This window comes from Sebastes fasciatus, chromosome 9, assembly GCF_043250625.1.
Source record: "Sebastes fasciatus isolate fSebFas1 chromosome 9, fSebFas1.pri, whole genome shotgun sequence".
Taxonomy (NCBI): domain Eukaryota; kingdom Metazoa; phylum Chordata; class Actinopteri; order Perciformes; family Sebastidae; genus Sebastes; species Sebastes fasciatus.
In genome coordinates, this window is record NC_133803.1 from 26,166,991 (window position 1) to 26,181,140 (window position 14,150).

Here is a 14,150-nt window from a genome sequence, read left to right on the forward strand (position 1 = left end):
GATTGTAACATAGATGAAAAAGATGCATTTTGTTTCCCCAACCAATCACATTTCAAATTATAGTGTGTTTTACTCCAGTTAGTGGTATAAACAAAACTTTAACAGCGTCAGGAAACAAACATCGATTTACTTCAAGTGTCCGCTCTTTTTTTTTGTAAATTTCTTTTTTTAGTGAAGCAAGACATGACAGGTGAAACTACACAAGACCGAACTTAAAAAAAGAAAATGTTCAATTTTTCTCTCTCTTTTCAAAAATCAAAATGATAGAGTGGTATTTCTTTCCCAACAAAACCTTGTTTGCTTTCAGTTTCTGTGAATTCGCAATAGCTGACTGAATGTGCTCGTAATAGAGGTCATTTTAGCCAGAAAAATTCACACTGGCTGAATAATTTTTTCAAATTTTTAACAGCTAAAGAGATTGTTGTGAATGTAAGTCTGAGATAAGATAAGAATGTAAATCTCTGCTGTTGTGAGTTAAGTAATAATCACTCGGCACAATCAATGATTCTCTTTTGATCGATTGTTGTGCCCCGATGTGAGGTATTAAGGTTTTACAAAACACAGACACACTCAGACCACAATATTGTAAAAATAATATGAACAATTCAATGTCAAAGCCAGCTGGCAGACATTTCTATCCTGGCACACACTCCTCTCAATAGCAAGGCTACAAACTGAAAGAATGGCACTCACAAACACACAAACAAACAAACTGAACAGCATTAAAAAAAAAAGTTGCAGGAATATGAAAACACTCTCAAACATGAACAACAAAAGTGTTACATGAATGCAAAATGTTTTGTTCACAGCAGTCTTTCTCTGGCGCATCCTCATTTCATCTCTCTGTTTCTTCCTCTCATTGTCTCTCTTTTTGTTTCCCTCATTCTCTTCTTCTTCTTTTCTGTTTCTTGGGTTTGTCCTTTTCTTTGTCCCTCTCGCCTCCTGCCTCTCTCTCTCTGTTTTCTCTGAAGCGTTGCCAGAAGCCAGACTGTGATCTAGGATCTGTTTCTGCCACCCACACAGACGGCTCGGCTTTTATATGCAAATTAATTATTAAAAACAACTCATTATCACTTTAAGCAGTTTGGTGCAGATGGAGGAAGAGGAGGGGAGGGCGGCTACAGTAACCCTGAGCTATAGTCTGTGTGTGTGTGTGTGTTGGAACGAGAGTGAGGAATCTGTTGGCTTGACTTTTTTTCTGGAGCACTTGAAGAAAAGAAACAGTTTTGTGTCTGCGTGCCTCTTCACTGTAGTTACATCATCGCTCTGTACTGCGTTTGTTTACCACAATGTTGGGATGATATTGGCAGCCGGTGCTGGTTGTCCAGGAAAAATGCATTTAACCCGACTTGATGCTAATGAGACAGTTTTTCTAGACTTCTGCTGTACTTTAGCCAGCAGCTGTCTGCACGGCTCCGTCTCAGCTGTGTCTCATGTAACCACAACCTGAACTGAAGCGTTTATTTACACTTCAAGTCCATTCTGTTTTTGACAATACATTGATGCCCAATAAAAAAGCACTGAATAATATATGTGCAGCCTAACTCAACTGAATCAAAGTGATCTGACATCCAGCCCGCCACAGTTTCATAATGAACTGAAAATATTTTTACTCTGGCCTCGCCGGGCGCATCGTCTGGTGCGCCCCAACCGAGGTCTGCTTGGAAAGGCCCGACCGTGAGTTTTACAACACCCCTCGCCCGGACCTCGCCGCTGCCCAGCCTTGAGTCCTTTCTCTGCAGTACGTCCTCTCTCCCTGTGGGGAGGGACGGGATTCCCGGCGTGACTGTCAACCGGGGCGGACTGTCCTCAGTGAGAGGGGTCTGCGTGGGAACCACCATCTCGTTAACCGTGCTTATGCTGTGGGACTTTTTGCCATCAGCATTCATAACCATACAACCTTTATGATTAAATTGTTTACTAGAGCACCAAGTTCTTCATAGATCTAGCCTCGTAATTTTGCTCTCAAAGTGCATCAGATTGATGCATTTAACTTTAATATGTTAAAAACATTCTTCCGGGGGAGCATGACTGGACCCCTTAGAGGGTCCGAGGCCACCCTCCCCAGTCTCTCAAAAACCTGTGGGTAACACACGTCATCCAAAGCATGTCAATTCAACTTTAAGAGGAGAGATTTGTATTTGTTCTTTAAAAAGTTACACAGTCTTCAAACTGATAGTGCTGGATCTGGGTCTGTCTGCGGTGGGCTGGTCGCTGCCAGAGGCCCCACTTGAGTCTGAGCTGAAGGAGTTTCTGGTGAACCTGCATGATTTCGTCCGATTTTGTGCAGACTTCAACCCAGTGACACCGGTGACGAGCATTAAGAATAACTATATAGAAATAACCAATCTTCATCCTGATGTTCTCGTTTACGTATGTAGGTCATATAGAGGCATCAGTATTAAATTGAGACAGTTTCATAACCAGTTAAAAGTTCCTCACAGTAACTTTAAATGAACCGAAACATGTTTGTACTCAAACTCAAAAGTTTCCAATGATACCCACTTCTCTCTCCTCCCACGATGGTCCACATACTGTGTTTGGACATTTTAGCATTTAAATTCTGAAACAATTCTGCAGAAAAGTATATTTGTATTCTCAAACCAAATATACATGGAATTCAGAAAATCCTTATGCAGACAAGAACTGTAAGTTCTGGTACATAGAAGAGTTTGTTTTTGTATTTGTTTGCGTGTGTGTCAGACCAGTGGAGAGAGAGAGAGAGGTAGAGAGAGAACAATGTTGTTTTGTAATGGACAGCTTGCAGCACTTTGTTTGCAGTGGAGTACACGAGTACATCCACTCCACGTCCATTGCCCGTGCAGCATGAGCTCATCTTTCTGCCATGAGTGAATCAGTTGGTGTATGTGTGTGTGTGTATCGCTATATGGACCGCGCATTATTTCAATGTTAGTGGAATCAACAAGACATCACAGTGCATCTTGCCAGCCCTCTGTGATGAGCCCGGTGATTGGCCTAAAAATGTCACAAGAGAGCAGCACAGTCACCCCGGAGGAAGGCTTTGCTGATTCCCAACCTTATTTGCCTGCGTTAGTCATACGGATGTCCTGTCTGCTGTGTCCACAGAGCTTGCCAATGTTCTGTGTTCCTACAGCGAGCTGTGGCAGCCTACTTAACTTCTGCCATCCGCTGACACCCAGTACAGCCTCACACGGCTGCTAAGCGTGACTGGAGACTCTTTCTGAACTCCAAGCAAAAGTTCAGTGCAGATTCTTTCAGATTTTTTTTTTTAAATCACTTTACCTCGTGACTTTGTCTTTAATTGCTTGCAGCCGTGACAGTGACGCTGGTATTGTTTTATTGTTTTCGCTTGTGATTCTGTGCGTGAGTCAATGGCAAAATGTCGTCCTTGAGACGGCACCGGAAGAAGGGGGGTAGGAAGTGGGGATGGGGACCCCCACTTGCCATGACAGCGACGCTGGTATTGTTTTCACCTGATGAGCCTGTGTGTGAGTCATCTTGGCAAAATGTGGTCCTGGAGACACCTCTACTGTGTCGGGAACTGCCACAGAGCGGGTTTTGAGTACCAGCTGTTTATATTCCTGTCTGTCTGTGGACAGATTTTGTGACTGCGATAGCGGTCATTATGGCAAAATGTTGATCGTGTCTAGAAGGTAACCCCCAAGTTTTGAAACACTTGCGAGATGGTTAAGGTCAGGCATTGACCTTGAATGGTTAGGGTTAGGGTTAGGACAGGTCGTCAGGCATCGGGTCTTGTGGGAGTTTTTGCACTTTTTCGCAATTTGGGGGTTACCTTCTAGACACGACCCAAATTGTATTCCCGGAGACACCAACTGTAGTGTGAACTACCATAGAGGTGGTTTTGAGTACTTTGCCAGGTGTTTATGTCGGTCTGTGGACAGATTTTGTCAACATGTAGCGTCACAGCTGTGGAGAAATCAGTCAAGAAAATGTATAAGTGTGTAGTTGAGATCAAAATGAAGGCCAAGTTAAAAGATGAGAGTGGTCCAAGCAAGGGCGCCATAAGTAGGGCACACACACACACACTTTATGCCCCTGGCCAGATTTGGCATCGCGGCCGGTGTGATCCCATCTCAAGATGGTCTCTAGTTATTTTTTTTACTTCTCTGTTTATCTGTACTTATATCTGTCTTTGCACTGCTGCAACACACAAATGTCCCCTCTGAGGATCAATAAAGGCTTATCTTCTCTTATCTTATCTTATCTTATCTTATCTCTAGCTGTGATGAATCCTGGTGTGAGGATCTAGCACTTAGGGGTGCAAACTGTAAATCACCAGTGTCATCACGATACAAGATTATAAAGTCTGCCATGATTCGATTTCGATTTGATCCATTTCAGGGGCCTTCGATTGATATGAGATGATATCATATGCCCATTTAACACAATCAGTTACATTTATATCACAAAAAGCAACTAAAATATGATTTGACAATTTTATTACTGGGCTCTTCCAGCCATTTAAATGAAAAATAATCTATTCTTTTTTAATAAAAACAATAAATATGATGTGGGAATTTCAAAATAAAGGTGTATCTTTTAAATGACATGTATTGATATTTTGACTTTGCATTTATGATAGTGGATTGTTGATGAGTGATTCGATATATAGATCCAGATTGATGTATCGTTACACCGCTACTCTCCATAATACTGTACTGTACTACCGTCTCATTTTCTTGTCCATGTGTAAAACACATATGCAAATAAAGAAAAGTAGAGCTTGTAATGGCTACCAAAAGTGCAATAGGGCCCTTTATAATGGATGCATTTGGAATTAGAATCAAATTTGTGATAACTACCGCAAGCACGTCACAAAACGTAGCTCAAGGTCATTCAGTTGATATTCCTTCATTATATTACAGCTTAAACATCTAAAACCATCCCTCAGACTCTATAATTCTTGTTTTATTAGTCTCTGTATAGCGATTCCACTTTACTTGAGTGAGTGTCCTCTGTTAGAGTACAAAATGAAGCTGTTAAAGGTCTACCCAGCAGACACGTTTCAGTTAAGATGTTAACCATCTCTCTGTCTCACTATCAGTAGTCGCCACAGCAGATAGCCAGACACTTCTATCTCCAAGTGCTAATATCTATTCAACCTCTGTTCATCCTCTTTCACCCGGCTCGCACTACTCCTCTTGTTATCTATCCACTCTTTATCATCCTCCCTCCCTCTGTATTCTTACCCTCCAGCCTCTTTTCTCTTTATCTTCATCATCAGCCCATCTGTGCCTGTTTAGTGCTGTGTCGACATCTCCGGCAGCATCAAAGTTGGAAGAGGAGGAAGTTTTGAGAGAGAGGCGAGGAAAAAAAAAAAAACCTAAAAGACATCAACAGAATAAGTAGGGGATAGAAAATGAATTCACATCTCTTCTGTGCTGCTTTTCACCACCACAGGCAACAAGAGCAAGCAGTCGTTTGATGCCTTAACAGTTGAGGAGGGAGGGAGAGGGATGGAAATGGGGAAAGATGAAAAATGGAGAAAACTCTCTTCTGTTCTGCCCTCAGAAAGACACAGTCAGTGTTAGTTTCCACCCCGAGGTGGTGTAGAGAGCAAAGGAGGAGGAGGAGAGGAAGCAAAGGAGGTGGGTTTGACGTTAATGATGTAACCTCTTTCATTTTTCTCCGGCTGCTTTTAACAGTCAGATGCTCAGGAGCGCCTCTGACAAAAACAAATGTTCAATGGTGTAACACTCTACTGCTAGAACTCTGTAGCCTCCTTTTCTTTGAGTGATTGAAATACTACTAATGAAGTAGTTCAGGCTGTTCTCGTACACCGTTCGTAGCTACACCTACGAAAAGTAATTCACTGTAATTTGTAAAAATCCCACAAAATCAATTTGGATGTAATCCACTTAATTGTCAACCAGGAAGTATAAAAAGCGACAAACACCGTGTAGGGAAGAGGTCATGGTAGATGGGTGGGTCAAAAAACACCAGAGTTTCACCCAGGAGACCGCTGTTTGTACCTCGTGTGAAACCAGAAGTCGACATTGATTTATTTGTCACATACCTTATTTGAACTCAAACCACAATCTTTTCCTGAACCTAACCAAGTAGTTTTGTTGCCTTCATGGAACTTCTGTACTTAAATTATGCCACTTCTGGAGTTATTTAACCCAAAACCACGATATTTTCCTAAACCTAACTAAGTAGTTTTGTTTCCTAAGCCCAACCCAGTTGATCTTTTCCTAAACCTAACTAAGCAGTTTTGTTGCCTAAACCTAACAAGTTGTTTCCTGTGAAGACGGAAGTTTATTTTGAAAAGACTGTATGCATGTAACGAGTGGAAATTGACACGTAAAACACACGAAAAACGAGGAATGACTTTTTGTAAGATATCATAAGAACAGTTTTATGAGGATACGTATGAGTTGTTTCCGTTCTTCTCCGAAGAATTGCATTAACTGTTCCGATGTTTGGACTTAACGGTAGTATACAGTAGGCTGATACATGGACATTGGCTGAAGTGTTGAGTTCTGTGGTCAGGGATGTTGCAAGCAGCTGCATGGTGGCTTAATTATGGCGGCTGTGGCTCAGAGGGTAGAGCAGGTTGTCCACCAATCGGAAGGTCAGAGGTTTGATCCCCGGCTGCTCCGAGTCACATGTCGATGTGTCCTTGAGCAAGACACTTAACCCCAAATTGCTCCGAAAGGCATAGCCATCAGTGTGTGAATGAGTATTTAGATTAGATCCTGATGGGCAAAGCTGGCAAGGAGCCAACTTTGCCCATCAGGAGCTGCCATGCTCCTTGCATGGCAGCCTCTGCCATCAGTGTATGAATGGTGAATGCTGACATGTAGTGTAACTAGAAAAGCGCTATATAAATGCAAGTCCATTTACCATTTATGGTGGCCCTGAGAGCTCAATGCACTGCAAATGAACAAAACACATACAAATAAACAAAACGCAAGTAAATTAAGAAAAGTTTTTCACGAATTTAACAACACGTGCAGCATTTCGAAAAAACGCTCCAAATAGAGAAAATACAAGCAAGTATTCTGTAAGTACAACACAACGCAACGCAACGGAAACAGTTTTCTTGGACCCCGATTAGCTGATGCCATGACGTCAGCTAGTCTTCCTGGTGTCCGACACAGAAATCACAAACAATTATATACATTCAAGCACATCACATTACACACCAAAATCCCTGTCCTCACATTACCTTACATAAAAATGATGCCAGCAAATTCCATGCAGTGAGATATACATATTTCAAACCTTTAGACACCACAAACAAAAAACATCAGCACGCCAGAAGAATCATTTACTGTCCATTCATGCAGTTAATTGCTTTAAATAATACGCTTAAAATGCTTTCTTGAAGGCGGCTCTAGTATTTGTTTGAGTAACTTGATTTGGTAAAGAGATCCATCCTGTAATAGCTCTGTAAATTACAGTAGATTTGTTCTTGGTCTAGGTGGTAAGAAATATCCTGATCTTGCCTGTCTTGTCAGATAATTATGTTCTCTACTGATGTACACTACTTGGTTAGTAAAATACTGTGGCTTCTTAAGACGTCCCTGAAGAAGAGCATACAACTGGAGTTTTCTGTAAAAAACATATTTTTTTTGGTGACTTTTTTATGACCTGATTACTTTCATAGTTTTTGGGAATAATCAATCTGTTCAGCTGTTGTGTGGAGAGGCAGTAAGTGGAGACGAGACACAAATCTTGAGGGAGGTAGCTGAAGCTGTGTTGCATGTAGACAGGCAGCGAGCAGCCAGATGGCAAAGAATAAACAAGGAAGTGATAGAGACAAGCCCGTCGTAGCATCAGAACTGTTCAGTTCAATCTGCTAACTGACATGTCTCGTTACGGGCGGGAAAGATTCAAGCAGCTGATGGGATTTTTGTCAGATTGGATTGGTATGGATTTTGAAGACAGATTGAAAACGGCGGTAATTATTATCGTGCAAAGTGTGTGCTCATTTTATGATGATGGCCAGCTTTCATGATAGCTTTTGTGTACATCAAGCTGTAGGAGGCATAAGCCATGCAGGCTTTTCACCATCAAACAATACATGGTTTGTATTCTCTTGAGTTTGCTGAACATGAAAGAAGTAATATACTAGTATGCATGCAAATGATTTCTTAACTTTCTCCTGTCTATATCTCCCTCCTGTCTTCATCCATTCCTCATCTCTTTGTTTCTCAGGCCATCTGGTACCTTGATAATCTCTGTCAGTGGAGAAATGCATATTGAGCTCGGCTGTCTTACATCCAACACATCTGTGCACTTTAACGCACCTGTAGGCAGATATACTTTTAAATGCCCTGAGCAGCAAAGGCAGCAAGCGAGTCCGGAATTCGATTCTATGGTACAAGGATACGCTGATATGCTAGTCTTGTGTTCACAACTTGTTTTTGCTGCCCTCAGGTTTAAGTGTTTCTCTATAACATTAAATATTAATGACTAAATAAGCAACAATCAAAGTCAAAGCTTGAAAAAAAAAAACAGCTTTAGATATTCTTTATGAGTTAAACACTAATCTGCTTCATCAGTGCTGTGTGCGAGTGGTTTGATCAGATTTGACAGCGCCCTGGTTTTTTGATCACCGTTTCCTACTCTTCAATACACTGTGACGAGCAGAGAAATAAAACATGGTTTGTGAAAACAACCAGCTGCTGTTGGTAGACTGCAGAGTTCAATTCAAGCGTGCTCTCAGTCTGTCTCACAGGTCAATGGCAGGTTAATGGAGGTCGTCCCTACACTCTATAACTGTGTGTGTGAGACGCTCTTTTGACACCATTCTTTCTGAGCAGCTGTGAGGCTGAATGTAACCTTGACCAGCAGCATCTAGTGAAGCGCAGAGTGCTCTGCTGTATAGAGGAGAAAATCCTCCTCCATTCCCTCTAATTAACTCTGCTGTGCTCCTCTTCTCACTCTGTTCTCCTTGTTATGTCTGTCTTCATTTTCTCTTCTCCTCTTCCTCTCTTGTCTCTGTCTAACCCTCCGTCTGAATATCTCCGTCTTCCAGCCGAAGTCCTCTGAAGCTGCTCCTCCCTCCACCTCGCCGTCCTCCCAGGCTGACGGGAGCAGACAGGAGGTGCACGGCTTTCCTGTGTTCTGTGGTTTTGTTGCGGTGGTGTTCTGCTTGTTGTCTTGTGGATGTGTTGTGGTCGGTGTTGGAAATTATTTTTTTTGTCCACCTGCCATCTGTGGCTTGTGGATTCTAAAATCTACCAGCCAATCAATAGATTACCATTGTTTTGTTGGCTGGTGAGTGAAGCAAATCTAGCAGCCACTTGCATATTTTACCAGCATTTGGCTGGTGGCTGGTGTTAATCACAAACCCTGATTGTGGTGTCATCATCATGTGCTTTGTCACTGTTTGGTTGTGAAATTTCAGAACAGTCTACTAGTCTGTCAACGGCAGAGTGTTTGACTAGACTTGTAGATTTTCATATTTTGTCATTTATATGGCTGTCAATTGATTCAAATATTTTATCGCGATTAATCGTGAATTAATCGCACATTTTTTATCGTTCAAAATGTACCTTAAAGGGAGATTTGTTAAGTATTTAATACTCTTATCAGCATGGGAGTGGAGAAATATGCTTGCTTTACCCAAATGTATGTATATATTTATTATTGCAAATCAATCAACAACACAAAACGATGACAAATATTGTCCAGAAACCCTCACAGGTACTGCATTTAGCATAGAAAATATGCTCAAATCATAACATGGCAAACTCAAGCCCAACAGGCAACAACAGGTGTCAGTGTGTCAGTGTGCTGACTTGACTATAAATTGCCCCAAACTGCATGTGATTATCATAAAGTGGGCATGTCTGTAAATGGGAGACTCGTGGGTACCCATAGAACCCATTTTCATCCACATATTTAGAGGTCAGAGGTCAAGGGACCCCTTTGAAAATGGCCATGCCAGTTTTTCTTTGCCAAAATTGAGCATAACTTTGGAGCGTTATTTAACCTCCCTCGCGACAAGCTAGTATGACATGGTTGGTACCAGTGGATTCCCCAGGTTTATTTATTTCATATGATGCCGGGATCTTCACTCTCGCTTTAAAACTGAGCCTGCTACAACAACCAAAAGCTTGACAGCAGCCCGTCGGATTTTTAAGAGGTTAATTAAAAATCAGTTTTGTTTGTTGTGTTAATGCAATCAAAAATTTGTGTTGTTAAAAGCATTACCAGCATTCATGTGTGAACAGTAGCCATTGTTGCATCTGTTCCAGTGCCATGAAGTCTGTAGAAAAATCTTCAGAAATACAAATTCAAGCAAAGAAAAATCCCTTGTGGCAAGCCTTGACATTTGACCCAGGCTTTCTGTTTTTATACTGTGCTGTGTTTGGTTTTTTAATATTTCAGTCCATTAGTCTGCAGTAAAAAAACAAAAACACCGACCTAATGCATCTTCACAGAAAACTAGTGACTGTAGAATAATAATAAATGCTCTCAACGTTCATGCTGATTTGCATGATTGTAAATATTGATGATTATGTAATATTGTTTATTATATTCTCAAGACAAATAACCATCATCATAAATACTTATGCACATAAACGGCCAGTAAATGAATTGCATTGCGAGTGGAGACGCAGAGAGGAACAGACTGTTATTGTTACTATAATGGCTAGATTGTAGGCTTCACCCGCTAAGCTAAAGCTCTTCTCTTTGGCATCCTGACAGTCATTAGCTAAAGCCTGTTGGTGGCTGGCATCAGCACCGGCTCATTTACATATAACAAAGCAAGACAGAACCATTAACCTGAAAACACTACATCAACTCTCCGTACGCTAATAATATCGGCGCATTACATCTGCATTGTGAGTGCATTAAAATCACATTAGAGAGTGAGATCTAATTGTTTTCAACCTGCTATTAGGTACACCAAATCATTACCATTAGGCCTCATGTTTCCTCCTGCAGAATATTCTAATGGCTGTCGAATGGTGATTTAATGAAGAAAAGTGCCTTCTTTCTGCATGCGTAAGCAGTATTATATGCTAATTATGCTTCTGCAGGACAGAGACACAGAGTTATCACTGTGATATATGTTGCAGAATTGACTGCATCTATACTGTTGAGTACATCAATACATCATTAAATAATATTAAGGGGAGACACTACAGGTGATAAGGGTAAAAAAATTTTAATAGATATCACCATGAAACTTCCCCAGTTGATCACTTACATTAAGACAATATGTTTTTCAATTATACATTTTCTGAAATGTCATGTTTGGATATACAAATGAGGAATTATCTTGTTAAATATGTGCTAATTTGCATACATTTCCAGAACAGAAATCTGAACATTGGCGGTTCAAAATACTTGTTTCATTTTGTTGACATATTAGAGTCAAAAGCTTTTACAGAGGGACATTTGGATATCTCTTTTCATCACTCCATAAATCAGAAAATACTGTCGACAACCATAAAAAAATCAATTTTCACCATGTTTTTATGAATAAAATGTTGTATAAATCAGGCTATGAATGATATATGAACAAACCCCTCTGTAAAAACCTTCAGAATATAGATAGGAATGAAATTAGAAAGTTTGGTGTATGTTACTGAAGAGGAGATTTCTGGATCAGATTATGAGAAAAAACTTTTTTTAGGAAACAGCCTTTAAAGATATGTATTGTAAAATCCACTGCATTTTGCAAGACACTACAGGTGAATAGGGAATAAAAATAACTAATAGATATCACCATGAAACTTCCCCAGTTGATTTGTTTTCTGAAATGTTATGTTTAGATATGCAATTGAGGCATAATCTAATGCTAACTTTTGGTGAATTTAGGAGAAATCTACAGACGCAAACAGACAAAGTTGTAAAATAAACACCTATATGTGTATTATGGATGTTTTCTTTCTATGAATCTGAAAGAAGACATGTTATGGAATCAAAATAGCCCACAATCTCAAAATCGACCAGTGTCTCCCCTTAATTACACTGAGATTCAGTCAGATTAAGTGGATCTGAATATGCATTATTATTGATATCCATATAAGCCATATTTGCCTAGTTTTAGTAGATGCTATGACACACATAGTGTAAGCTGTATTTGCTGTTGCAAATAGGCCACTGTCTTACACCATCTTTCCTTTTGTCTTCACAGAAGGAGCGTGAAAAGAAAAAAGAGGAGAAGAAGAAAGAGAAGGATGTTGATAAAGTGGAGAGACACAACAACACAAAGGTACAATTAATAGATAACCTGGAAAACAGTTGTTTTGTCGTAGGTCAAAGTTATAATCTTGATTTGGCGCCGCCCGTGGTTACCGTGGTTACAGTGGTATCAGCAAGTGTGGTTTAATACAACAGGTCCCAGAATACTGGAGGCAGAAATCCAACAGAAAAGCAACTGGTGTGTCTGTTTACACTTCAGCCAAACAAACTCATTTTGTTTTAATAATAAAGAAGGCGGTCAATATTAATTGTAGCTACAATCTGTCTTCATGCTGCACAAGGTGCGAGTAGTTTCCCACACAACAGCCGGGCATAGTGAAGTTGGTTACCTTGCTGAGGAGGAGCCTGTCATCTGTAGTTCTCACTGTGGCCGATCTGATACCAGTGTTTAATTAATACGCTGTGTGGAAGTGACTGGGATCATTCTTTTAGGCAACATCAAGCTTGACGTAAACATTGCTTTCCTAACTAACAAAATGCAACAAATAAATACATAGATATAAGTAAGGGATAATGTACAGCGAGCCGGTTATTGTTGTGAAAGAATCCCCGACAGGGCGACGTGAAGCGGACGGGTCTCTCATCGCCTTGAAAGGGATTCTTTCACAACAATGTCCCGCTAGCTGTACATTATCCCGCTTTATTACACAGCTACTTACAGAAGAAATCAATATTTTGACACAAAAACGGCCCGCCTTCAGTCGGACATCAGAGCTGCGCCCATAGCAACGGTCTGCTTATACATAGCAACGGTCTGTTATACAGAAATTACAGACCGCAGAACGCCGTGATTGACCAATCAGAATCGAGTATTCAACACAGCCGTGTAATAAATCCATTTAATTGCTCTTTAATATTAAAATAATAAATCCTACACCAGCAACTTGGTAAAAAATCTTCAATCTTGCTTTTAATGCAGCAACAAACTGGTCAATACAATATAAAAAAATATAAAATGTATATAGTCTATAAACATAGAATTGAATTGAATAGATCGGCTCCATTGACGCCAATACCCAATTCAGCGGAATGAATCAGTATCGGCCCGATGTCCGATCCAGTATCGGGATCAGTGCATCCCTAATAGCGCTTTACAATTTGCTTCTCATTCATCTTCAGTCTTGCCCAAGGACACTTCAACACTCAAACTGCCAACCCTGTGATTAGTGGGCAACCCACTTTACCTCCTGAACCACAGCTGCCTCTATAGTCTAGAATCTAGAATGAAGATGCGTCTCTGTAATGATTTAACAAAACGGGTCAGTAAAGGGGTCACGGATCACAATCTAAAGTTTACATCACTATTCAGTCGGGTTTATGGAGGTTCTCGGCTCTCGTAGTGGCTGAGGATTTTGTCGAATTCAGTTTTAGAATGAAGATGAAAACTACCCTTGCAATAACACGAAGAGAAGTAAAAATGAGAACGCAGCCCTCGGACATTGATCATGCTTTATGTACGTTGCCGTTTAAGCATTGCGAAGGCCAGAATGAGGACGAAGAGCTTTCTCTGCGTGTTGTCGGTGTGCCGTTATGAATGCGTGATGTGTGACAACAGAGAGCCTGTGTGTGCAGTCGCTCCACCTCTTGCGGTGCAGGAGCTGAATGCTCAAGGGAAACTCCTCATAAACATTCATGTTGTTCACAGATGCTTTAGTTGTGCTCCGTGCATCGGTATGGATCGTTTCTCATTCATGCACAGGGGCGGAAACACGTGAACTATATTTAAAAAAACTATGATATCATCCGTGAAAGTGAAAGTGTGTGTTGGATAGGGTAAGTTGAACCTCAGCAAAGTCAGCCAACATATCTGTAATCATTGTTACTTTCTGAACACTTCTTCTTCTTCTTGTCTTTAAAAAAAAAAAAAAAAGAAGTGTTATGTCACTCAGTGTAATAAGTGAAGCCCTTGCTGCTGGCAGATTTAGCTAAATTTAGCTTTTTTTAAAAAAAGTAGATCGTCTGTTAACGCTCACTGC

General features: G+C 40.6%; 1 protein-coding gene across 9 annotated transcripts in view; it reads left to right on the forward strand.

Annotated features, from left to right (window-relative positions):
* Window positions 1-14,150, forward strand: part of LOC141774357 (stromal membrane-associated protein 1-like) — a 91,909-nt gene that overhangs the window by 23,615 nt on the left and 54,144 nt on the right. For 4 of the 9 annotated variants that reach the window (XM_074646984.1, XM_074646980.1, XM_074646978.1 and 1 more), the window contains exons 5-6: window positions 8,990-9,058; window positions 12,107-12,184. The exons of 2 other annotated variants lie outside the window; for them this stretch is intronic. In XM_074646984.1, the coding sequence (XP_074503085.1) occupies window positions 8,990-9,058; window positions 12,107-12,184 (147 nt within the window). The remainder of the gene's footprint in view (window positions 1-8,989; window positions 9,059-12,106; window positions 12,185-14,150) is intronic. 3 more of the 9 variants (XM_074646982.1, XM_074646983.1, XM_074646981.1) reach the window with 1 other exon arrangement.